This window comes from Gadus morhua, chromosome 14, assembly GCF_902167405.1.
Source record: "Gadus morhua chromosome 14, gadMor3.0, whole genome shotgun sequence".
NCBI classification, from domain to species: Eukaryota; Metazoa; Chordata; class Actinopteri; order Gadiformes; family Gadidae; genus Gadus; species Gadus morhua.
Window position 1 is genome coordinate 24,140,624 of NC_044061.1, and position 26,745 is coordinate 24,167,368.

The 26,745-nt window shown below is 42.0% G+C and overlaps 2 protein-coding genes across 3 annotated transcripts; one reads left to right on the forward strand and one right to left on the reverse strand.

Annotated features, from left to right (window-relative positions):
• Window positions 1-1,463: 1,463 nt before the first annotated feature.
• nptnb (neuroplastin b) lies at window positions 1,464-21,522 on the forward strand. 2 transcript variants are annotated; one of them, XM_030376514.1, is made up of 9 exons: window positions 1,464-1,844; window positions 9,995-10,342; window positions 13,443-13,617; window positions 14,178-14,272; window positions 17,340-17,473; window positions 17,606-17,879; window positions 20,152-20,173; window positions 20,278-20,339; window positions 20,429-21,522. In XM_030376514.1, exons 1-8 carry the CDS (start codon window positions 1,766-1,768, stop codon window positions 20,336-20,338), a joined length of 1,188 nt encoding a protein of 395 aa, XP_030232374.1. In that variant the 5' UTR covers window positions 1,464-1,765; the 3' UTR covers window position 20,339; window positions 20,429-21,522. The 2 variants fall into 2 exon arrangements, with proteins under 2 accessions (XP_030232374.1, XP_030232375.1); XM_030376515.1 differs by lacking the exon at window positions 9,995-10,342.
• rec114 (REC114 meiotic recombination protein) lies at window positions 20,480-26,710 on the reverse strand. Its single transcript, XM_030377496.1, has 7 exons — window positions 26,354-26,710; window positions 25,981-26,069; window positions 25,500-25,509; window positions 24,065-24,148; window positions 23,637-23,825; window positions 22,417-22,491; window positions 20,480-21,916 (listed from the first exon to the last, which is right to left on the reverse strand). The coding sequence occupies exons 1-7, from the start codon at window positions 26,432-26,434 to the stop codon at window positions 21,752-21,754; spliced, it is 693 nt and encodes a 230-aa protein (XP_030233356.1). The 5' UTR covers window positions 26,435-26,710; the 3' UTR covers window positions 20,480-21,751.
• Between the last annotated feature and the right edge of the window lie 35 nt (window positions 26,711-26,745).

The following is a 26,745-nucleotide window of genomic DNA, read 5'->3' on the forward strand; positions in this document are numbered from 1 at the left end:
ACAATGGATTTCAGGTGGGGTTACATTTTAAACGTAGTCTCCCATTGACAAACTGGAGGGAGGGGAGTAAAAGGGAGGGAAGTTTGTTCTGTGGTTCAGTTTGGACCAGCTCTTTGCAAATGTCCTGCAGAAAAACTGTGTGTACATGGAATGGCTAGGGCAAATCCGTAGCAATGAGACATGTGAGAAGGATGCACTTATTTAGGTATCGTGTTTTATGATGAAGATAAGTGGTCATACTAATCAACAATGTATGTGAACTAATTTGATTTAACATTGATTATTTTTTGATCAACTTTTAGGATTGTTCTTCCAGACATGCCATAATACATTGGTTCAACTGTGGGTTCCAAGCTACTGGTGTTTTACAGCATAGTTCAAGATATGTTGAAGGAGGGTCAAATTAAGGCTTTTTACCATCAAAATGATTCTGATACTTACAATATTCCAAAGGGGTTGAAAAACGTATAGATCAATCATGTCTTCTGATTCGTACAGGTCTGTAAACCTAACAAAAAAAATACACAAGGATCGGATGCCATATTCATATTGTTTGACAACTGACAAAGGGTTCCTTTCCACGTCCTGGACGTCTGAACAGCGTTGCAATAAGTCACCACATGAGGTCGCCCACGTTCTAGAAACCCAACGGGATTACAGGGGGCCATGTTAGGTGGCGAGACGCACGTCGTAGGCCTAAATACAGTTTGAAAATCCGATTGTTCTCTGGGAGGATTGTTTTACAAATCAGCTGAAGAGTAACGCCTCAGCCTCCTCCCACGCAAACACACCAGACAAAGGCCTGCTGTGCACATCCCGCACACATTATGGAAGAAGTTAGAGGGGAAACACATTATGTAAATATAACAACTAATAATTATGTGCGAGCGTGTTTGCGCGCTTGCGTGTGTATGTGCGTGTTTGTGTATAGCTGGGGTCCATATCTATATCTGGCTATAGCACTATATTGTCTCCCGACTGTGTGCAAAAAAACATGATGTCCCCCCGCTGGACTCAGAAGCCTTCTGCATTTCTATGCAACAACGCAGTGTATCCTGCTTTACTGGTGTAGCACGAATCATTGACCCACTCTACTCTGTCTAATTCCATTTGACCCCACTACCTGCAATGCACGACTGTTGCATGGTTGTTGTGAAAGCCAAGCTGTAGTTGCGGTTGTAGTTGCAGTGGTAGTGGTTGTAGTAGTAGTAGTAGTGCATCAGCGGGGGTCGTGAGTCGTGAGCAGGTGACGCGAACGACCGCTACCAACCCTGCACTGGCTGTCACTCACACTCAATCCATAACACCGGGGTATCTTTAATGCTGCATTATTGACTGCTCAACACCGTCTTAACACAGCTTTTTGACTCGTTTTGTGTCTATAAAAATAAAAACATTGCCCCTTTAATCGCCGAGCTGTAAACGCTATAGCGCCACTGCGCATCGCTCTGCGCATCTTTGAATTCACCGAACTACGATCGAGGACCAGATCAGCACACAGGGAGACTTCTCCTCTGCGATCTAACCGCGGAACCCTCACCTCCCAGGGCCAGATTTTAGATTTTGACATCCCTGAGACGCTGGCCTCTTCCGTGACAGCCCACAAGTCATTCACCTGATCCTCATCGCCACGTTTTGCAAAACTCGGTGCTATGTCCAGACCATCTCTTTAGTTACTGTAGCCTATTCAGTGATTGACTTCCTCTTCTTCTTCCTCCATTCGTCCTGCCAAGACCCCCATCGGTCCTCTCGTCGAGCCGGGAGAATGCATTCCAGAACAGCGGTGGTCGCGGTGGTCCTCCTGGGGCACGCGATGCTGCTGCCCTTCACCTGGGCGCAGAACGGTAAGAGAGGGGACGCGACCGTGCCACGGAAATCTATCATTAACTTGGCTGGGGACGCGACCGCGCCACGGAAATCTAGCGTTAACCGGGCGCAGTGGGGACACGACCGCCCCACGGAAATCTAGCGTTAACGGTGATGGGGACGCGACCGCGCCACACATTTCTCGATAACCGGGGACTGGAGACACTACCGCCCGGAGGAGGACCTCGCTAGGGCGGAATGCTGGACGACGACTTTACACACACAGACAGACAAACAGACACACGCTCGCAGATACACAAACACAGACACATATCAACGATTTAATCACGAATCTCACAGTCGGAGTAGAATGAACGCACACCCCCGGTGCATCTATCAACATGTCCAATGCAACGGTTTTCGGCGGATTGGGCATCACGACAAGGGAAAGCATCGTGATACTAAACTAGTCGCAAAGTGACGTCTGTGCGTTTAGCGGTGCACACAGAATCAACAGTGGAAGGGGATCGCTGTGATTTATTGTTATTTACAGCTTTGTTTTCTATGCCAGCGCTATTATACAACGGGTTGTGTTACGTGGGGCAAAACTCGGTCGTTATCCTGACAGTGTATGTCGGAATAATTATATAATTCGTTAAGAATAGGTCGGCTATCAGTGTCTCCCTGTCTACGGCATGTCGTTCTGCAGGTGGGTTGGGTAGACTAACCTGCAGGCCTTTGCTGAATACTATAAATGACCTTTTTCGACCATGCAACATTGCAACCACTGCAAGTGTTATGACTCGTATGTTCAATCGGGTTCCTGATCTATGTGCAAATCTAAATGCAATATGTTATATATTATATATATATATACCGTAATAATTTTCATTTTTGTTTGCAAAAGCAAGGCCTATATGGTTACATCCCTATGATGTCAACATACAGTAACTATGTTTTGACCATGGGTTAGATTATCATAGAAAAGAGTCAATGGGGGTGTCCTTCAACACATTTCTTCGAGATTCATAACACTGAGAACAGGTTGGTTTCTAGGCTCAATAATAAGGACATATTGTTGCATGCACATGCTCAATTGTGGCTGTGAGATATCATTTAGAATCTTGTTACATAACCATATTGTGTATAATCAGTATCCATCAAAACGAAAGGAAAGCAACTTTTCTAAGCCATGTGTAAAGGGAAACACCACCACAACGTAGTCCCGGACCCTGCAGCGGTTATATAACCGAGTGTGTTCCTTGACTTCACATCATATCTCCGTATTCGGTGATCTCAGGTTGGAAATGGAATTCACACAGAATCCTCCTTTAGTGTTCGCATCTGGGTGGAAAATCAAATACAATGCTAAGCCCCGTGTTGTTTGAGTAAGCTTCTGCAAAGGCATTCCCAACACTTGGCAAGTCCTTACCCAGTGCTAGCGGCCTAATTCTCAACACACAAAAACATAAGCACAAGGACACAAACCCCCACACAGACACACAGTCGCAAAGAGAACCCCAGGGGTTAATGTGAGACACACTGGTGCCAACCTGTCACTAATATGCACGTTCTTTATCATAAAGATAGAGCGGGATGGAGAGATATGTTTCTCACATAGTTTTCCTTTAAGGCAGGATTTACTTTTTCAATATCCATGGCAATATGCTAATAGGGTCTCTGAATCAGTCCTACTTATTTATCTCCCCCAGTTCAGATTGAGGGTTGATTGACGCCTGCCATCATGTACATTTGCCTCGGTGGTATTTCACAGTGGAGGCAGCAATGTGGAGAGAATTGTAATTAAGAAGTGCACGAGATGTAATCACCGCATGAGCGAAGTAAAGGGGAGTTTTTCCAGTCCTTCATATTCCCTCGACCTGGCGAGAGCAAGGAGGGCCAGATTCTTTGACAGATATTTGGAGGACTGTAAATAGCATCTGTCCATTCTGCCCTGGTCTATTTTTATCCCCCAAGAAGCCGCACCGAGAACTGAGGCTTTAAGGTCTTTTGTGGTAGTGAATCCATTAACCCTTAATGGATGGCTCCCTTGTGCAACCCTTTCTGAGGTCTCAGTGAGCTGCTCTGCACTGTTTATATTCTAGCAGGCCGGGTTGGTCAATGTGTTTAAAAGATGAAAACCAAGACTGGTGATGGGTTGTGGCCAGGCTGACCCGCTGCCTTGGTGCTCGACACTGCTTTCCCCCCTACATGCTACACATGATACGTGTATTATCTTGCCATAAGGTCAGATTACATTATATATATTCTGTGTATAATAACACCTTCATTGACGTTTATCATCTCTTTATTCACCTTTATTTACCAATAATACAAAAGAGTAAGCCCCATATGATGTCCACGTCCCCAAATGACTATATGGGCATTTATCAAAAACCATGGCTGATCAATAAATCGAATGCAGATCTCAAGCATGTCAACAAATATTGACCTTGAGAAGGTCAATACTAATCAATAACCTGAATTGTCATTTTTCGTGGCTTTTTGATGATGCCGTCATTATTAAAGCTCCACTAAGTAGCCTTTCACCGCAGGTGTTTGCTTTATGCTAGTGTGTTTATTTCTATAGAATAAAAGCAACCCACTCACGACGTCCATGTCGACAATACCGAGGTCGTGCTGCACAGCCGGTCAGCCCATGTCCTCTGGGGCTAACTCTAGCCATGAGAAGCTGCTTGTGGGCAAAGTTACACCAGGGGAGAGTTAATGGTTGACAGAACATTGAGCAACTCTCTGAGTCATTGATTAGCCTTCATGAGCGTTGCTCTTTTTGGGTGGAGTTATTCTTGCCACCGCGGAATACCAAGTTTTTCCACAAAAAACTCTGCAGGAACAGAAATGGTGAATTGGTACCATGCTAACAATGGAGTGGCAGTCTACAGAACAGCCTTACACAGCATAAATGGACAGCTGCAGTCTTGAATGTCAGTGGTAAAACTTAATGTGCTTACTTAGTGAGATCTTCCTACACATGTCATCCCTGACGATTTAACCAACGGCAAACCCCCTCCGTCTGCATCATCGTTATACAACCGGCCCAAAATGGAAAAAATTAGACTTGATAATACTCACAATTTATAGTTGTTGTATAGAAGACTCTTAAATAAATGACAGCGAACTAGGCCAGCCGGTTAGTCGCTGTACATCAAGTGAATGAGGAGAGTTAGACCTATAAATAAATGGGTCATTAATATTTTATGAATCCCTGTATGTTTTTTATTCTCATCATACGTTCATATAATAGGCTGGCATTTCTTATGATTGTGATTATACGGATGACCAAGCATTGGAATATCATACATTAACAAACATACTGTTAGTAAGTTATTTTATAAACATGATGTCTTCGCCCAACTATATAGAGTTTCTACCCAGCTTGGATATGGTAATGCAGTCATACAATTCAAAATACTGTAGCCGTTGACTCATGCGTATAGATGACTTAGAACTCCTACAAGAGTCACGTTTGTATATCCCGTGAAACCAACTGAATAAACTGCATTGATGTGAGATGCAGCCCACGACCTGAGTTAGTGTGAGCATATGCATTAAAGACACTCATTCCACACCACCAACAGAGTGAGTGCAAACCTCTGCCCACTAATGCATTTCATCCCTTCAGTCTGTGAGCCAGCCTTTCGCCTGCTTCTAAGCAGACAAATATATTGGCAATAATAATTGGTCACATTTAGGAATTCTGGGAGAATTATCTTTCACTGCCGCAGCTATTTTTAGCGTCAGAAGAGATTCTCCAATGACAAGGTGCTGGGGGAAATGCAGCCCGGCTTTCTCGCCAGTCATTAGTAATATCTGTCTCCGTGACCTTGAGAAGGAGCACCCAGGAAGTGTTGAATGGTTTGTGTGGCTGGAAGATTATAGCATTCCTGTCCGCTGTAGGTGTTATTGGAAACGCTATCTAATTTACCACTTCTGTTGGATGATGAGCGACAGCTCCTAGGATTGACAGCCTCTGTAGGCGCCCACCCCACACAATTCCTGTTCTGGAAACACTGCCTTTGCAACTAGTAGCTGTGGTTGCATTGCATTGTAGTTTCAGGTGGATGATGATAATGGTGTATTTGCATCAACGACATATACACCGGCACATAATGCGTGCGCAGATAAACAGATTGCCCAGCATGGTACCCCTTCAGTCGCCTCAGGGCTTTTTTCCAGTAGCTGCCTGTTTTGTGTGTGATGTGGGACGCAGGACCAGAAGCCAGGTTGTAGGCAAGCAGCTGACTCACTCAGGCTGCATGGTGGCAGTGTGTGTTCTGCTCTTAGTTCTCAAGGGAGGTCTCTCACTCAATCTCTCTCTCTCTCTCTCTCTCTCTCTCTCGCTCTCTCTCTCTCTCTCTCTCTCTTGCCCCACTTCCCCCGGTGTAAATAAAGGGTGACTGCCAACACAAAATTAGTCAGATGTTAATTACAACTACAATATAGTTATGCCACGAGGTTTTTGAATTTGTAGGTAATGGTCAGTTTGGCATTTAGATGTGCATACACTGTAGATTAGCTGTAGAGTTAGGCATCTATCGATGTTTTATGTCCATTCCATTATTTTATTAGTTTCTCCGGCTAGAATGATTATCATAATGCTGGCCTTCCTTGTAGCAGGAATTTGTGGTCTCTTCTTTAATGTACAAAACCACAGATCTCCATAGAGGTTTATTATTGTTGCTACAATGTTTCACAATGGTTTGATTAAATAATGACTCTTCATCAAGTAAGCCACCATTTAATGAAATGCTTTTATTTTGTCACACAAATCCGTGAGCACATTTCGTTAAGTGTTGAATAAAATAACCTTTCCAAGGGTCTACTCCTTTAACCATTTTGGTTTCAGGCAAAAAGCCAGTTGAGCTTGTAGCAGAAATATTGTTGTGTCCTAAAGACTCCTTATTATCAGAATGTGTTTCACTATTCTCCCTGGTATACACTTTGTGTATAGGAATGTACACTACTTGATGTACTATGATACCTATTACTACCTTAGCCTTCGTCCGAGCTGAAACATTCAATCTAGTTGGTTGCAAAATGTTCTAATTTAATACCACACTAACAGTCTCAACCAGTGTAACAGTAGGTAGCTGTGCCTTTCTTCTCCCTCTGGGATTATAGTGCGAGTTTGATAGGCCCAGATGTTTCGAGAGAAGCGACGCAAAAGCTACTTATTATAATTTTGCCAGGTTTTAGATGAAGGCCGGGCTACCCAATATAATGAGAGTCCTTTTTGGTGAAGGTACAAGTAATCATCCTGATCATTTTGTTGGCTATGAATCATAGACTGGTCTTGGAACAGTGGCTCCCTGCCTTCATGGTACACACCCGATCAATGCTTTGTTCACGGCAGTGTATGAAGCTTCTTCTAAAGACTGGCACAGCCTGTTTGGCAATCTTCTGTTCTACTGAACACATTGTGGGATGTTTGTTTTACAAGAGGTGCAGAAAGCTGCTTGAATACTTTTAATGAGGAAGTACAATGAATTATGACTGACTCTAAACAAGCTATCTTCCTATTTCTACTGGCTTGTAATACAATTTCAATACAAAAGAATGTCGGGATTCATTGCATAAGGGCTTGTCATTTCCTCTGTGTGCTCTGGGCTGACCTGTAAATTATTAGTTTCTGAATTGTTATATTACGTTATATAATTAAATATGTAATAAGTTATAATCATGTTCTACCTTGATGTATTTGTTGATATATTCGGATGTGGTTAACAGCTGTGTCCAGAGGGTGATCAGAGAGGCCCGGGACCCAGGTGTTGGGTCTTACGAGGAGTTTAATTGTGGTGCCAGTGGATTGGGGAGTCACTAGGGATGGAACGGTTCACGCAGAACATCTGAACCATTCGCTTGTCAAGGTTCGGGCCACGTTTGTATTGTTCGGTTAATGCATGTGTTGTTTGTAATCACGCTATCCGGGGCGACATCTCAGTCTCGTATGCTGCGTTTCTTTTCTACCGCCGGCGTCTCGACTTCTCTTTCCTCACTAACCAACTATTCACGCTCCTCCTCCTAAATCAAGGATCTCTACCTACTCATAATAATGGGCTGCTAGGGTGATGCCTTAAAGCAATGGTACTCCGTCATACTAACTTGGTCGAGTGCAGGGGTAGGGGTACCGTATGTACATCATTTTAAATGCACATATGCATTTAATGCAATAATCACCTAAATTGACATAGGGACACCATGGTGAAATACACTTACTTAAATCACCTTAATGCGCAACTTGCAGGTTGTATCCAAAAACCACAGGGATTTTCCTGTGGTGACTTCTGGCATATGACACACTAAGGCCCAATCCCATTTCTACCCCTTACCCTTACCCCTCCCCCTTGTTTTGAAGGGGTCAGGGGTAGAAATGGGATTTGGCCTAAACACTTAACCCTTACTTCTAATAAGCCTTGAAGTCACCCTACAGCAGAACATGTCAATAGAACAAAGACTAACAGTTAAAGGAGGGAACATAGAATAGTAAGTGATCAGAAAATGAACCCAGATTGTACAAACAAACAAAATTAAAGCAGATTTTAACATTTTCAAACTCACAAAATTCTCACTTCCTCTTCAACAAACTGCATGCTCAAAATGATGTTGTTTTGGACTGGTGAAATTATTATTATGCATGTGTGTGGTAAGGTTGGCTTTATATTCCAGTAGACGGATTGGCATTTACATACCCACGGTGTTGGGCTGTCATTTAGACAAGTTAAGCTTAAGGGAAAAATTCCAAACCACTGATTGTGACTCGTCACATGATTTATCATCGGCTCAAGCAACGCTCAAATCCAGCAATGAAATTATAGAGAGCTCTATACCAAAAACCTGTCTCTCTTTAGTTTGTGCTTATGTTGAAAGACAAACTACCATCACAATAACAACTGAGTTTAGGAGATTCATGAAAATAATCATTACTAACTGAATGTGTTGACTTGGAATTCAAGGTACAAATGTACTTTTTTAAATTAAGACTATAAATACCAAGGCATGAACAATATCGGTGGTATTATCTTACATTTCTCTAACGCTACACAACAATTATTTTGTGTATGTATAGGTTTAAATCCCGAGCTTTGGCCAGTCAGCAGTGACTCACACCAACGACATACCCTTTTTGCCACGATGATTGTATACTTGCTTGGCCAAAGAAATAATAAATGAAACTCTCTGAAATGGGCTGTCAGGGGCTAAACATCAAGTTTGGCTAAAAGCTACAGACAGATTATGTAATTCATATTTCTTTTATCTGTATTATGGTGGACCAAATATGTAGTACTATTGTAGTACCTCTTCTCAAAGGGGCTGTTGGGTAAAGGTGACTTTAGCAATGTTGACAACATCGGTAGGCCAACAACACAAAACCTTATTTGACGCCTCTGAAAACGCAAGACATGTCATTAGGGAAAAGGGACACAACTTTGACTAACATTTGGTGACTAACTGGGTTCAAGAGGTGATTCATTTCTGCTTTCTTGTTAGCCCTCGTTTCCTTCTGATTCTGTTTTTACTAGTGCTGTCCAGTGATTAAAATATTTAATTGCATTAATGTCATAGTTAACTCTTTTTTTCCATTCTAAATATCCCTTGATTTCGTGCTGCTAGCCTTTTAGTGAGATCAGAGTGTTGAGAAGGACAGTAAGAAGAGAGACCCGCAGTTGTAGGCCTATCGTGAAACGTCAATAGCCCAGGCTTTTATTTGTTTCAATAACTGAACTTTCGAACAAAACTCTTGCTCAGCAAAGATGGGAAATACTTTAACATTTATTATTTAAACCAGTATGAATATTCCTACCGTACGTAGGCCTATACACATTACCAGGCTATTGAATAACGCCTACACACACACACAAACACACACACACACACACACTAACGCTACTTGCTAGACAGCAGGTGAAAAAAGTACGTTTGCCAAGCCAAAAGAGCGTTAATCGCGCAATTAAAAAATTGACGCTGTTAAAATTGGTTTGCGTTAACGCCGTTAATAACGCGTTAAACTGACAGCACTATTTTTTAACCATCAACTCTATTTTGTCTTCCTCAATGAAACTGCTTGCTTTCCTTGTCCATCCCTTGGCCTTGTTCTAACCTCTTTAACGCTCTAACTCTTTTTCTACTCCTTTTCCTTTCCCTGCCTGATGCGATTTCCCCTCTCCAGCCGGGTTTGTGAAGTCGCCAATGTCTGAGATCAAGCTGACAGGGGACACCTTTGAGCTGTACTGTGACGTGGTCGGTAACCCCGTCCCGGAGATCCAGTGGTGGTACGCTGAAATCAACCGGGCGGACTCCTTTAAGCAACTGTGGGGCGGGGCCCGCAAACGGCGGGTTACTATTAACACGGCGCACGGGGCCAACTGCGTGAGCGTGCTCGGCATCACGCGGCTCACTCTGGAAGACTCGGGGACCTATGAGTGCCGAGCCAGCAACGACCCGAAGCGCAATGACCACCGTCAAAACCCCGCCCTGAGCTGGATCCGCGCCCAGGCCACCATTACAGTGCTACAGAGTGAGTTGAACAACCTAGATGTCCCCAGTTAAACCCCTCCCCCCCCCCACACACGGTGGACAGCCCTGACCAGACATGAACCGAAACCCGCAACAAGCACGTATTTTTTGGATTGTTGTTTCCCCTTTTGTGTGAGAAACATGATCAAAGTGTAGCACAGTAAACCGTCCTTTCTTCGTGTGTACCGTGCTGCTTTTTTGTGTCGTGGTTCACTTTTTTGTTTGATGCTACCGATGACCTGTGCATTCATCCGCATTCCCATTTCATTGCAACCCCAAGCAATTTCTATTTTTTTCTTTTGGTTTTTTAAAGTCGCAGCGCTTTGAATACTGGTGTTGCTTTGGATTGGCTTTTGCTCCAAGCAAGTGTTAGAATATTGACCCTAAGAAGGCAAAAGGCTGTTGATGTCTTAGGAGTGACCCATGATGTCAAATCTTTACTGATAAAAGTATTCGCTTCCGCTGATCCAGTCTTTATAATGCTCCAGGAGAGCATTATAGCAAGTTTTGCGAGAGATGGTTTCTCCATGGACCACATAACCATTCGCCTTCTTAGCCATTAAGGGTGAAGCTGTGAATCAGTAATGACATTATATCCTCCCACTTCTGCAGTTCACTGAAAGCCAACTGAAACCTTTCCATCAGACCAGGAGTTGGTCTAAGGGAGAAGTTAAGGCTGCATACTCACAGTAGGCTCGGTAAGAGCCGCAGACACTTTTCTTACCTTCAGATTCCAATTCACCTAGTTGGTTTTCTCCAACTGTGAATATTAAACCAGTTTTTTTCTTTTTTTAACCCTGTAGTCATCTTTCAGCGTAATGTGTTATGTAGTGTTGCAGAGTAGTATATTTTATTCCAATTCCTGTAAGGTCTGTGAAACTAATGGTTCAATAAGTACATAGAAGATGGATATTGTACCATTTGGGAAGCCACCATTTGGAATATCTTTTTGGTTTGTTATGTCATCACAGAAATGAAACGTTCTTATATACATGTACATGTTGACGATATTACATGTATATAACAGGCTATACATAGTTGCCCGTTCATGTGTATGTATAGTTTGAAGCTGGGGAACGTGCACCAATGGAGCTGCCCTGTAGGTGTTGATCATTTGAGGCTGTGTTTGTTTATAGCCGTTGTTCTATTTTAGTACAATATATTGTCATTCATTCCCTTGCAAAGGACGTTTGACTGTGGGTTTAATTTGAAACTGGGAACAACAAATCTTAACAATGCGTATGCTGCTCAAACCACGACAGGATGACATTTGGGGTGAAACCCTTGTGTGCCGTTAATAGCAAACATGTGATTTATTATATGTTACATTGACGATAATGAAAATGATTATTAGATTTGTCAGAGAAAGAGAAACAGATTCCTTGAAAACAACACCCTCGTATGATGTGTGAGCTCAAGAACATGGGGACATATTCTCTGTGTATGCTAAGGGCGCTACTGGGAATCCCTCTGAAAGGCAGCTACTGTAATGTGCTAAAATGTCAAGATGATATGTTTTTAATGTGAAATACAATCAATTAGTCGCCCCTCCCTAAATACTGCTATAAGATCAGCTCACTGGTCACGCTGTGTATACTTTTTCATCTCATTGATTTGTTTTCTCTGTGCAGGTGCCCTACAAACAACCTTTAGTGAAAATGGCCTGTGGACCACTGTGCCATCTTTGTCAAATGTTAATTTATGTAACTAATGTTTTGTGTGTGCCCATGTCCCGAACATGCTATTATTAGACCACAAGGTTTTGCATGAGAAAGAGAGGAAGAGATCCCCCTGGCTATTGTTAGAGATACAGAACTGCATGATAAAGGAGCCATGAATGCTAATAGAAGTCACTCAGTCATCGGCACCAGCAGCTCCCCCACTAGGTTTGCAGGCACGCTTGCAGCGGCAGCCAATAGTAAGATTACGATGCCCCGCCCCTCGGCTCCTCCCCTCCGGGTTTCCATGGTTGCAACGGTTGGGCCCGCCTTGGGGGAGGAGGGGCGAAGGCAGTGGAAGCCTTCTCCTCACGCCTCGTAGCAGAGGGGAGGGTGCTGAGGCTGATGACACTTCCGGCCTCCCACAATGTCCTTGAGAGACAGACCCTGACATTGCTGAGTACAGCGCGGCTGCTGCATAGACATGGAGAAGGCTAGCTGCTTGGGTCTGAAGCACAGGAATCATGTCAATGGGATTTAAATGACAAAAGGACCATTCGATCGTGTTTAAAGATAACACCAAAGAAGTCTACTGTACATTCTCATCTTCTGATAGCTTGATTGCTCGAGGCCTGTTAAAAAGGTCATATCACCAGTGCTCCAACAGAGTACTGAGGCTATTTCAGGGCCATATTTTTTCTATATCTATATTTAATGTTAAAAGTACACATTCTGAATGGAATTGTAATGTTTGCACTATGCTTCATTTCAGTTCACAAAACAATCTCTCTGGATAAATAATCTATTTAAAGCTTCAAACCGTAAAAAATAGTCGTGGCTACAGAGATAATTTTGTAGTAGAATTAAAATGCTGGTGTGTGTATTGAATGTAGCTGTAAGCAGCTTAGCAGATCCAAATAGAGCCCTGCTAGCTTCTGCCAGCTCAATGCTATTCGCGTAGTCAGGTGGGCAAGTTAAGGTTTTGGGTTGAACATTTTTGTTTACCACAGAAAATATACATCATATACTATTGTATAAAAAAGAAAATACACCAAATGTATTAAGGATTCAGCGTTGAATATGAGAAGCAAACAAATATCTTTTTTTCTTTACATATTAACTTGCATATGTGTGCATATGTATGTATGTATGTATGTATGTATGTATGTATGTATGTATGTATGTATGTATGTATGTATGTATGTATGTATGTATGTATGTATGTATGTATGTATGTATGTATAAATATGTATATATACATAGCTGTTAGGATAGGATTGTGCTTTGTTTCGTCAATACAGAGTGTTGCATGCAATTGTGTTTGGTTCATGACCAGCCTCCTACGCAGATCTTGGGAACAGGCACTCAGCCTGCAGCTGGCATGTGAGGTACTACATCGCTGTGCCTGTGTCAATTTAACCGTTCTGATGGTGTGTCTTCCAGAGCCAAAGATCAATGCCAGCGATCAGATCATACTGTCAGCCGAAACACATGCCCAGCCCTTCACCATATGGTGCAACCTGACCACCACTGACAACGTCCCCCAGGAAAGCTTCTGGATGAAGAACGGGGTGGAGATAGATACAACGCGGACCAAGAATAAAGACACGTCGCACAGGTAGGGCAGAATCCTGTTTGTCTGTTGAGAAATGTCACGAACGTAATGACAAGAGAGCCCTTCAAGACCTAGCTAATACCTAAGTCGACTGTTGAGTACTGAATGCAACCTCCTTATATAGCCACAATGTAGTATTTTAAACATAAAGTTCACTTATCCCTACCTTGCCAACACTTGGCACAACTAGGATGCCTAGACCTATGAGGCATGTCACCCCCAGGTGCTAACTAGTCGTTAGTTTCAGCTGAGGCATAGTGTGGACTGAGGAGGAACGTGATGTAACCCCTGTTGACGTTCCACAAACTCTTCCTTGCAACAAAATAAGACCCATCGGTGTGAGGCTTGTCACATTGCTTTAGAATAAAACCAGGGACTGCAGATTTCAAATTAACTAGGTACTCAAAAAGGAACAGAACAGCCCTTCCTTGATTAATCCAAAGATAGATTTTGTAATAGAACACAATACATGCCTAATTAAAATGCTTTCTCCAGAATAATTTGGAAATAGCATATAGTTATATATTGTGTGTGTATGTGTGTGTGTGTGTGTGTTAATGCAGAATCAATAAAGCCAAGGCAGATGACGCTGGGGAATACATGTGTGTTTACACATTTGAGAAGGCACCAAATGCTAACACTACCATTGAAGTAAAAGGTAAGATCTCCTGATGCATTACAAACATTGACAGACGTTACTGAAAATGTTGAGACTACAAAAGCCCAAAATATTGTGCATTTAATATCACCCAGAGGAAGGAAAAGAGGGAAAAAGCCGAGGGTTCACTAGAAAACCTAAAGCTATGAGTGGGAAGTTGTTTGCGTTCATCTAGTGCGTGGTTAAGGACATGGAGCCGTCCCGAGGCTGTTGTCAATCTCAGCCTTCACTGAGGAAACAATGCAGCAGAAGGTGCAGCCACCTACTAAGCACACACTCACTAACCAAGTCTCGTCTCACAATGCTACAGCGCTACTCTCGCTCAATTTGATAGAGGAGTTTCTTATTACACGTTTCTATGCTGCTTTACTCTTACATGTGTGTAACGAACGGTACATTAGCATACCTCCCATGATAATCGAAAGCAAAAATATGTGTGCACTATTACAGTCTTTTTTAATGATGTGATATACAGCCCACCAGAATGCCTCTACCTTGTCTATTTCACAAAATCTTGACAACTCAGCAGTTATCTGAAATAAGGCGGTGGAAAGAGAAAAGCTAGTTTTAGGGCTAGCTCCCATGTCCCTAAGCGAATTTTGTATGCTATGCCGATGGTGCAGTGAGCCTGTCCTCCTCAGATTGTAACTCGACTGTCTGATTACATAATGGGTGATGGCCATGTGTGTTCTGACTTCATTGCCTGGTAAGATGACAGAGCTGACTGCCATTCGAACTTCAGTGTCCTACCATTTGGCAGACTGGCGGTCTGTGAGCCAAACTTGACACTTGTCAGTTCTCCGGAGATGCGATGCGTTTGGCTCTCTATAATTTGGCGTTGCTGTCGTTTTATTGTGTCGTGGCGATTGCTGTAATGTAATGTGCATCGACATTCCTTATTATTATCTTTTAAATTGTGTGTCTTGATGGATGGTGGTGATCACTGCATCATTATAGCATAGATAGAGCTCCTTAGTGTGTGCCCATGACTGCAGTTCACCAAGATCCGCGCCTACAATGTCCTTGGCAGTCTCATCCTTATAGGACTGAGCTCAGAGGCAACAGATGGAGTGCTGTGTGATGTGGTGGGATTAAGGTTCTGAATCCCGTCCCAGCCATCTTTATGAGAGCAGAGGAGTATTGTCTGTGTTACTAAGCCGGGCCACAGATAAACATTTTACCCTCCATAGTTCTCAAAATTGCAATGGCTGTATTTATTTGACATTTATTTTTATTTAGTGTTTCAAAATGTCTGTCAATAATTAATTACAAAATGTATTATAATAATATACACTGGTAACAATTGAAAGCAACATGCAAAAAGAGCAGACAAGTCAGTCAATTTCTTTAATCTGTGACGTGACGTCACATTAATCTCATTTCATTCAAGTCTTATTAACAGCTATGACCTAGCTCATCCTCACGTTGAGCTGATATTCATAAAGTAGCACCCTACCTCAGCTAAGGATTAGTAATCACAGGCAGTCAGGAGTGTGAAATAGTGGCTTCTCCAGGTTTTTAGCACCACTCAGAGGGCTGTCTCAGCGATGTCAGTCATCAGCATTATTCAATGAGCATCAGCCAAAGATGATCTTGGCCCCTCCCCCACATGCACAGCACACACGCAGCATTACATTGGTGTGATGTCATCACATATCCCCTTCTGGTTTGCACCAGATTTTGATTTTCATCTTGTGCAATGCACAGTGCCAAACAAACAAAAACAAAGCTTTGCTGCAGACTTGCTATGATTTTCATCATATAGCAAGTATTTTTAAGAAACGGAAGCCCTTCTCTCTCTGATGCCTAATATGTATTGTTGTTTTCGTGTAGTAAATAAGAGTAAATATAGTGCCATTCAGGTTGAAATTTTCAGAACGCACTGGTAAATTGAACATATAACATTCACAGTCTAATCGCGCCCACGATATCCAAAGGTTAGGTTGTATTGTAACGCCTAGGTTTGACAAACTTCTGGTCAGGGAGAGGTAGTTTTTTAGAAATCTGTTCAAATATCTCTTGATCCTGTTCCCTTTATTATATTAAGTCAGATAAGTCTGACCTGATTTGAATTGTGTTTTTGAGTCAAATGGACTAGGGGTGTAACGGTTCAGATGAGTCAGGGTTTGCTTTGTTTCTTGTTTTTTGCTCACGGTTCAGTGCTATATATTCTTTTTTACCCAAGGGTAGGCTCGCTATGACATCAGCTGCTCTGTTCCTTGTCCATGCCCTAATATGAATATCTGCCCTGACATGAGCGGTTAGTGGGTTAGTTAGTTATAGTTTAGGTTTAGCTCCGGCTGGCTTCACTCTCCTCGCGCTGGACTCTATACATTTGGATGGTGTCCCCATAAACGGCTCAACATGTTTAACCAGCTCCTGCTAGTATATCCTGATGATATAACGCACCACTGTTAACTATTTAACCTAATTATATGGCCGGGAGTGCAAAATGTGTAAAAATCAGGCAGCCTTTTTTCCTCTCCGTTAACCATTTTTCAAGCCGTCTTGAGCCATGCAAGTTTGCACACCGCACTGCGTTGACATCGGGACATATTCCCCTTCTAACCTTTATACAGACTGATAGGGACGCAACTCTTATGAACCGGCCCAGTATTGTGCATCGGCGCATCGGGGTCCGTCCCAGATTGTCAAGCCAAAGAGCTTGTATTTAACACGGACATACCAAGACCCAGACTTAGTCTGCATTAGAGGGGTCTTAATAAAATATACAAATATCTAATACAGGAGATTTACCAATACACTTTTTACACATGAGCCTGAGCCTTTCAGGTTCAAAACCTGGATTGAGAACGGCCCGGTTAGCAACAGCCTGCTGAAGTGTGTCCGCTTTAATTCCCAAGTTTTGTCACGATCGGCCAGTTTGTGAGTCTACAGAGAAATGCACCTTACAGTGAAAAGGAAACAATAGTACGGTAGAATTGCGTTTCACACATTTGTTTATACCACCTGGTCCCAGTTAGAATGCAGCCTTAGGGAATTTGAGTCTTAATTGCTGCCCCAAATGGTATGTGTCTTAACTGTTTCAATGACTTTATCCTTCCAGCTGCACCTGACATTACTGGCCACAAGAGAAGTGAAAATAAAAAAGAGGGAGAAAATGCAACAATGTACTGTAAGTCTGTTGGATACCCGCACCCAGTCTGGACATGGCGAAAACTAGATGGAATATTCTACACGGTACGCCACTGTCTGAGGACAATACCTTCACTTAAAATGGATTTATCTGTTCATGTTTTATGTTTTCATGCGCGTGTTTGCGATGTTGTATACAAGGTCCCATAACATTGTGGATTGAACCTTGTGTTCCAGGACATCGATAACTCTTCTGGAAGGTTCTTCATTACGAACCGTGACAACTACACAGAGCTGAATGTCCTGAACTTGGACATAACCACGGACCCAGGGGAGTACCATTGCAATGCCACCAACATGATCGGCACCAGTGGAACCACCACTATTCTACGGGTGCGCAGCTTGCTGGCACCGCTTTGGCCTTTCCTCGGTGTTTTGGCCGAAGTCATCATCCTAGTTATCATTATCGTTGTCTACGAAAAGCGCAAGAAGCCTGACGAAATCATGGACGGTAAGAGACGATAATCAAATGGTATGAAGGCTGCTCAATGCTTAAGGTGTGGTGTCTATGAATCGCAGCTTCAAATAAAAAACGAGGAATCTCATGCAGATTATCCAAAGCTGAAAAAAGTACATGCACATTTAGGATTTATTAAATTACAGAATGCTGTATTTTTAACACATTTAAATAAATGTCAAACTATCAGTTTGGAAGTACTTTGATTAAGCATAGACTTGAGATTAGAAAGTATGATTGGGAAGTTTTACTCAGAGATTATGCTAGTTCCTTGCCTGCAGCATTTGCTGGTACATCTATCTTTAGCAGTGCACTGAAGTAACATAATGTTACTATCTCACAAGAGGCTGGGATGTAAAGTCCACAGCTGTTAGAAAGACTGTTACTAATCAGCTTATTAGATCACACGCTACATAATCACTGAATATGTTTATTTGCTTAATTTTGCAAGAAGTAAGGCATTATTGATCTCTTCAATAGATTTGCCTCTTTTGCATGTCGACTGACAAAGGAGGGACATTTTGGTGTACAAGTATACACATTTTGAGTTGAATGACAACTTGACCTTTACAGCTGCACATTAGGTAAACAACAGGGGGTACCACAGCTAACCTTTCCAAGAGTTTGCTATTTTGGTAATGTGCTAATGGCTACAATAAAATATTATTTTCCCAACCATATTCAATAACAAACAGATGAATTCATCATCCCATTGCCTTACCACAGGGTTGAGTGTATAAATTAATACACAATATATGATTTAATTAATATGATTTAATCTTCCCCTCCTTCCAAATGGCATCATAATCTAAATGGGTGGTAAGTGAGTGCTTATGCATGCTTTCAGAGATTGCTGTGTTGGCTTGTGTGTTTTTTTTCTAGCCTTAAAATTAATCTAAAAGCAGAGGTCTTTGCTTATCAAAAATGTAGCCATCCTAGTATACATGTGATGGTGTAATGGCCTAGATAAATCTTAGCCTGACAAAAATACGTTAGAACATCGTTATTTCCATAAATGATTCCTATTGGTACGTTATTGAGCCAATATGTAAATCAAATATGTCTGCAGCATTCTGCGTAGTGTACTTGGATGGTGGATTATATTTCCCATATTGACGGCATTCAAATCAGAAACGAGGACTCCCCACTCTATCTCTCTACAACCTCTCTAAATATCCCTTTAGCATCATGTATTCCTGGGGGGCTTTGTTCTTGGCCTACTCTGCACGCATTATAAATCATGTCCCCATGATGGTTAAGGAGCCTTTTAACACTCGAGCAATACTTGAGTGGTCTTGAACGAGGGTCATTTCTGTTTTCAAAAAAATTGGTAAAAGGTTTATGCTTCATTCTTTTTGGGCCAGAATTTGTAGGCTAAAAAACATGAATAAATAGTGTTCATGCATGCACTTACAGGCTGTTATTCTAGTGCCAACCCCATGTACAACTAATCTGTATTTACATCACGGACCTGCTAAATCGCTGCTTTAAAACATAGGATTAGCTCCATTACGACTAAACAGAAACGAGGATGGTGGGATTGTTGGTGTATGTCAGTCCGCACATTATCTATTCTACCCATTAGCTGCACAATCATTCCCCGTCATCTAACATTATAACTGCCATAAAACGAGCCACCGCGATAATGATTTGGAATGCTTCTGCCGCTGCCTACGTCTCCCGAGCTGCATGTTGATGGGAACACAGCCCACAGCCAAGGGTTTCTTACCTGTTGAAGCATCCTCATCCATATGATCAACACCGCCCACCAAGTCGACATCAGACCACAGGTCTTTGAACTATCCGTCACTCACTGCGATGACATTCTTCTGCCGCGCCCGTCTCAACTGTTGGTTAATGGCAATCTTCTCCGCAGGGTTTGAACGCCATCCGTCTTGTCCGTTTGACTGTGATTTTGGAGTTTTATGAAATGGCATGTCAGTTGAATAATTCATAGCATGGGGATAGGATTTTTATCCGGGTTTTGTTCAATGGAGAAAGAACATGGCTTATTACATTTGGTTCATTCTTAGAGCTTGACCTTCTCGCAAAATTAATCGTATCAATACGCTGGGCCATATTGTGGGGTGTAATTTAATAAATGTAGAGACAAAAAAAATCTTTACACCTATCTAATTTGTTCATTTTTAATTAGTCAGCCTTGCTATTCAGAAAGCTGAAACCGAATTGGCCGTTGACAACGCTTGGGTAACAAGTGTCTTAAATGTGTTTTCTGATTTCTTTCCTCTTTTCTTGCCAATCTAAGACGACGAACCAGCTGTACCAATGTAAGTAGATCAATACTTTCATCGCTCTATTGTCAATATAAAAAATCAATCTTCAGTGCTTGGGCACAAACTGTCAATAACCATGTGGTCTGTCTGGTTTCCAGAAAAACAAATTCAACAAACAACCACAAAGAGAAAAATATTCGCCAGAGGAATCAGAAATAGGGTACGTACTTGTTACTTTGCTATATTATGGGGGAAAAAAGCATTGCACACCAAACTTGGGGAGCTTACTTTCATTCTCGTTTTCATAGGATGTGATGGCTGCACAACATACTCTGACCGCATGAAGGTATCAGAAGATGTGGGAACTCCCAAGATGTTTTTAATAAAGCATTTCTTGTCTCTCTTGGTGAAACAATATCAGCATAACACTGGCAACAAAATGAACATAACGGCTGTCTTAAGCATGCCTTATTCAGTCTTAATAGAAGAACGATTTCAAGCCTGAATACAAAGACTAAACCCCCGCAGAGGTGAACACATTTTTAATGTGCTGTTGATGTCTCCCTTTTTTTCATTACCCTGTCCTCCAATGAGGTGATCCTTTTTGTATTACATATCATGTAAAATGCATGCAATATAATTACGCAATAGGATGCTCAGAATATACATTTTCTGTGGTTATCCCTCATGTACTAGTATGTGGCTTTTTTTGCGTCCGAATGACCTATTTTCCTTCCTTTTTTATGGAGTCATCTTGAATTTAACAAAAAGATATCGGTATATTCTTGAAAGGTTTGTACAGCATATCATGGTCATTTAAGTATGTTTGATTTTGTGACTAGAGTCCACTTTAAACACAACTTTTATGGTGAGGCAAGGGCTTCAATGACTGTGGCAGTATTTAACTGAGAGTGATTACAGAAAATGACTATTGTGTGTTAAAACTAGCTAATGAAAAAGTGTATTATGATTATTTTTTTCCAGATTATCTTAGGTGTCTTGTATATGTTGCGGTATGAGTGTTCAAATGATAGCAAATCTGTAAAAAAATAATAATAATTTTTATATTTCCCAATTTAATGGATTGATTTTTATCTTTATTTTTCTCTCTCTTCAAATGTACAGCATGGCTATAATCCTATGGCAATATGTATTCATAATAGATATATGGAGGGCAGTTTGTTATACTCAGTGAAGCTTTAATATCGTGGGAACACTTGGAAGCTGACTAGCAAAATACACTGCTGTAGCTGCATGACTCCTATCAATACAGTGTATCTATGTGTGTTGAGGTGCAAATGGACCTGACTTGGGTTTGGAATGAGGGACCACAGTAACGAGCCACGATCTTACAAATGAGACCAATATTTTTTTTCTAAATAAAAAAAAACCTATAAAACAAAGTCATTGCGTTGTTCATGGTCATCGTCAGACAAAGCAAAGAACATAGATCAAAAAAATGAACACTAGCCAGTCACCCCGTTTAAACAAACATATAAACAGCATGAAATAACGGTATGATGTAATCAACATCTCCATACCACCGACACACAAGCTCGGCCTACGCACACACAGTAAGAAGAGAAGATAACGGATGACCTGATTTGACCTTCACTCCCTCCGCTGTGGAGATCAGTCCAGAAGCAGCTTTCTCATCTCGCCCTCCACCTCCTCCACAAAGGCGGGAAAGCTGGAGTCCAGCAGACAGGCCCGCAGGAAGGCTCCAGGTCGCCCGCTGGCAGGGGGACTGTGGCGGTACACCAGGGGCATGGACAGGCCCTGCTGCCCGATGAAGTGCTGCGAGACATCGGTGGGGGGAAGGACCTTAGACTGGAGTACCATCCAGAATCACAGCTCTGTAACCCCACTCCACCCCTATCGTGTTAGCATATGAAATCAGCAGTACAGAATTGTGTTGAATAGGGCTTTGAAGAAGAAAACAAAGCAAATTGCACATTTTTAATGGTGAGAAAAGACGGGGGGGAAATGCAGTGTCAAGTCCCTCTCAATATTTGAGTCAGCCAGCTGGATTTGCTAATTAGCATAGCTAATGAAGTCAAAACTGCTGGTTAGCTGCATGGGTAGCCAGAAAAACCTGGCAGTGTTTAGTTCATTTAAGACCTGGAATAACCCAAATCAGACAAAATAACACAGCTTTATTGTGATCTAAGAAAATGGTTGATTAAAAAATACTATAGCTGCGTAAGTGTTTTCAGTAAACGACTTGCATTGAAATAAACCCCATTTAAATGAACAGTGCAAGTCTTTTCCCATTCTTCACTATAGTGCATAGATACCTGGGCGAGACGTTGGATGGACAAGGATCCATGTACCGTCTCGGGTTCACTTGTCACCGGCTCCCTCTGTGCAGTCTGTTCACACAGTAAAACACAGCAGACAGCAGAGGGGTCGTAATAGCCGGCCATGTAACCGGAGGGTGAAATGTCTAATCAATCACTTCATTATTAATTGAAGGATTCCAACCCATCAAAGGTTCCCACTCTATATCTCCACGGCAGGCTCTCTCAGTGTGTCCCACTACACCATAAAGGTCACACTTTCAACTCTGTACCTCACAATAAGCATTCCTGTTTTCGACTGGATCTGTTCCTGCTTCCAGGGCACTGCCCTTTCATGCAAACCATATAATTTGCACTTAGCATGTATATATACACTCACTCCCGAAAAGGAGTACAAATACATGAAATGCGTATTTAAAAAAAATAATAATAACAAATAAGGCTTAAGACGGTCTGGGATTAGTTCTTCGAATGCCAAAACCCTCAGGTGGAATCCTTAAAACATGGCCACAGAAATGTATTTATTCATGGGGTGTTAGAGCTAGAGGGAAGGTCTGTGCTTGGGACACGTACTAGTAGTTTGTTGAGGAGTCCAGGTAAAACAGGTATTTGTATAAAAGGGAAGGTTAGCCATGTATTAAGATGATATATACATATAAATTGTTATCCTACTGTAATGGGGTATGTGCCTCATCCTTACCGCTAAGCCACCTCTAAGAGGCAAGGACAATAGTGTCAAGAGTGCCATCTAGTGGGGACACTTGAGCAGGTAACAATGGTGCTCTTCTTAACATAGAGACACTATATTCAAACCTTGTTCAGAAAAGTGTTGTGGGTTAGTTGTTCACAGAAGAACACATGCCAGAAGAATCAAAGCCATGAATGTTTACAGTCACACATCTGGCACAATTCTAGATCTAGCTGTTGCAAGCACTGTAAGGGGGGACTTTCCATGGAAGTTCCATTTCTAATCTAGGACTGAGAGGGGCTTGTTCACAGCACAGTGTCACAAACAGTGGTGTGTGTGTGTGTGTGTGTGTGTGTGTGTGTGTCTGTGTGTTCATGATGGAACACACACACACACACACACACACACACACACACACACACACACACACACACACACACACACACACAATACACACACAAATATACACACACACACACACACACACACACACACACACACAGTTATTTTGTGTGATGTGGTTACCTGCTCTGTTGTTGTGGTGGTCGCAGGTAGGGGGCTGATTTGGCAGCGCAGAGACACAGGAGGAAGGTGATGCTGTCTCATCTTGAGTGGTGACAGGCAGGTACTCAGTCAGCTTGACAACAGCGCTGGAGCACTCCTTCTGAGCCTCAGCTTTGCTACCACCAAACTGCATCCGCATCAGCCGGCTCTCTCCCTGGAGACAACACGACGCACTGGCCTTGAAGGAGCTGATGTGCCCTGGATTTAAATTCCTGTTTTTACATTAGGCATTCAAATAAAACCACTAAATATCTATCTGATCCACTGGCCTCTGTCGGTTAAAACGTAAGCGTTATTTCCATGTTTAAGATGTGAGGAAGGCACATTCACAAAGCCTTTGACGGACTAAACCTCTAGCAATCGTAGGCGTTGACAGACACAAAAGCAACTGACCTTTACAGCACAACGAAAAAGCAGGCTATCTTTTTTCCTCTGTACTTTGAGAAATTCTGTTGCCCCAATTAAAGATATTCCTTCCTGAAAGAAAACAATTACCGGTATTATTATTATTATTATTATTATTATTATTATTATTATTATATAACATAATATTAACATTAACAAAGTTAATGAAAATCATAAGATACTGATGAGTTACTCAAGGCGTCCCAAAATCTATTACCAATGATGATCAATCATTTCCAAGCAAACAATATTTTTATATAACCACAATAGACTGCAACTGGGCTCTTAAAATACAGGTTACAGCTCTCATCCACAAGCTGGTGGTTGGGATGAAGATAGGGAGAAGATACATAAACTTGTCTGCAGGGGTCTCCATTTACTCAATTACATTATTATCTCAGCACTCACAAGAGTAACTTAGCTAATAACCTAGAGGAACCTCGTCCCAAAAATGTAATAATAAATGTGCGTGCTTCATGTCTATGAGTATACAAAAGAATGCATGTAGTAGTTAAATATGTGAATAGTTGGTCTCAAAAGCCCAAAATCATAATGATAGACAAGTGTTATGTGTTAGGATTTTCTTATTATTGCAATTAACAATGACATTAATAATTCTATATTTTCTACATTCCAACAATTATTTGCAGTCAACAGAAGCAAATTCTTTTCAGTTAAATCAATCAATATTCAGCTGTGCTCAAGGTAATGGAAAATAGGTCTGAGGTCATCTATGGACGGGATGTGTAGGCTATAGCGCTAAGCTCTCACAAAGGAAGGATTCAGAGTTTCAGAGACCAATCTCTAATAAACCCGTCTATCATCCAGCGTGAAAGCTCTCAGTGGTCAGACCTGGATATCTGTCTAGCAGGGTACCCTTGGCTGGCAAAGATAGCTGTATCTCTTGTAAAAAAAACATTAATGAGACCTTCTTTAGCCCAATAGGCTCCTGCTTTTTCCAGGGCAGCAAGCTACCTTCTATAATGTCCCTCCACTGTGACTCATAAATATCAAATTTCACTGCCTATTTTCAACCTTTTATCGTATCAACTGCATTGCTGATCCGCAAAATGATCTCATCAATAACAAAGCATCTGGCCATGATCTGGGTACACAGATTCAAAGGTCACGCTTAAAATGTACCAACACCTCTTGTTCTGACTGCAACAGGCGGGGATCCTGCACAGCGATTGAAAAGTTTAAGTCAGTGTGCCCTGATGCAGTAGGACGACAAATGCCAAAAACAATGTTCCATGCCGCATATCAACTAGAGCGGCTATTTGTATACTGATGGTCAACAAGGCGTTTCCTAGTGGCCGTATTTCTGTCCAAATGTCCATTCGCCCTAAGGGGTAATAACTTTTTTCTGCCCAAACAGCAGAACAGCCCAAAATAGTGATGGCACTATCTTTTTAACCTGTACCCAAGTAAACCTAAAATTAACAGGCCTGACGGGTCCTTGCCCCAGAGATTTGGGGTAAAATGTCAGACTGTTGTGCAGACTATTTCCTACAGACTTCAAAAAAAAAAAAACGGTTTCATCTGGAAAGCCATTGGCTCATTAAATCTGGCAGAGTATACTCCTATAAATCAGCAGCGTTTCATATGGGTCTACTTATTGGAAGGGGTAAAAAACTGTCCTCATACTAACATTTGCATGAAGAGGATATATATATATATATATATATATATATATATATATATATACATATATAATATATATATATATATTTATACAGTCTTACGCACGCATCCATTAAATCTCCTTTCCAGTATGATATTCTTAAGCATGTTAGCCTATCATTGTCATTCAACGTCACCTTAAAAATCTTTGTAAATCACACTGGACAAATTAAAAAGGTAAAAGGGAGATTGTATGATCAGATGTAGCCTGGCCTGCTTACCAAGAGCTCTGTCCAAGGGACACCAGCATGTGTCCAGACTCCACGATGGTCAGCACCAGCTCACGTTTACTGCCCTCTGCTTCAAATACCTGGTAGCCATAGACGTGAACAAAGTAACGAAAAGCTTCATTATCATGGACCAGGCTGGGGTATTCCTGAATTCAGAGCACCCATCAGTTTATAAAATTGAAAGAAATTAGCATTATTTTTACATTGATATAGCCTACAAATGGTTTAGCCAGCTGTATGGGAGATCACCTGTAGGTTTAGGCTAGGTAGTTTAGTTCCTAGCTTGAATCAAATGTTGAAGAGTAAACGAGAGTTAAGTTAAGTGACCTTCCACTTATCAAAGTCGAGAGTAAAGCTAAGTTACCTTCCACTTATCTCCTTCACCTTTCGACCCTGGCAGAAAACGGGCATAGCGCTTCAGAATCCACCGACAGCTGGTAGCCATGATGAATAGGCCTACACTGAAGCTGCGACGAGTAAAACTACACTAAAGCCGCAGTCAGTGGTACACTCACGAAGCGGTGAGTAGAATAAAGGGCTTGGTTCCACGTTCCCGCAACGCCAGGGGGTTACGGACCCCTTACGTCCTTGCATACCCTCCTTGCGTCAACCGCAAGGGCCGGACGTGCGCCTCCCAAAAATCGTAACTTTCCGTCGGGGGACGCCGCAGCAAGGGCTGTGATTGGTCCTCTTACTAAATCCTGTAAACGTTCACGACTGCGTTGAGGCGTCTGCGTGGTCATGGCGTTGCGGGAA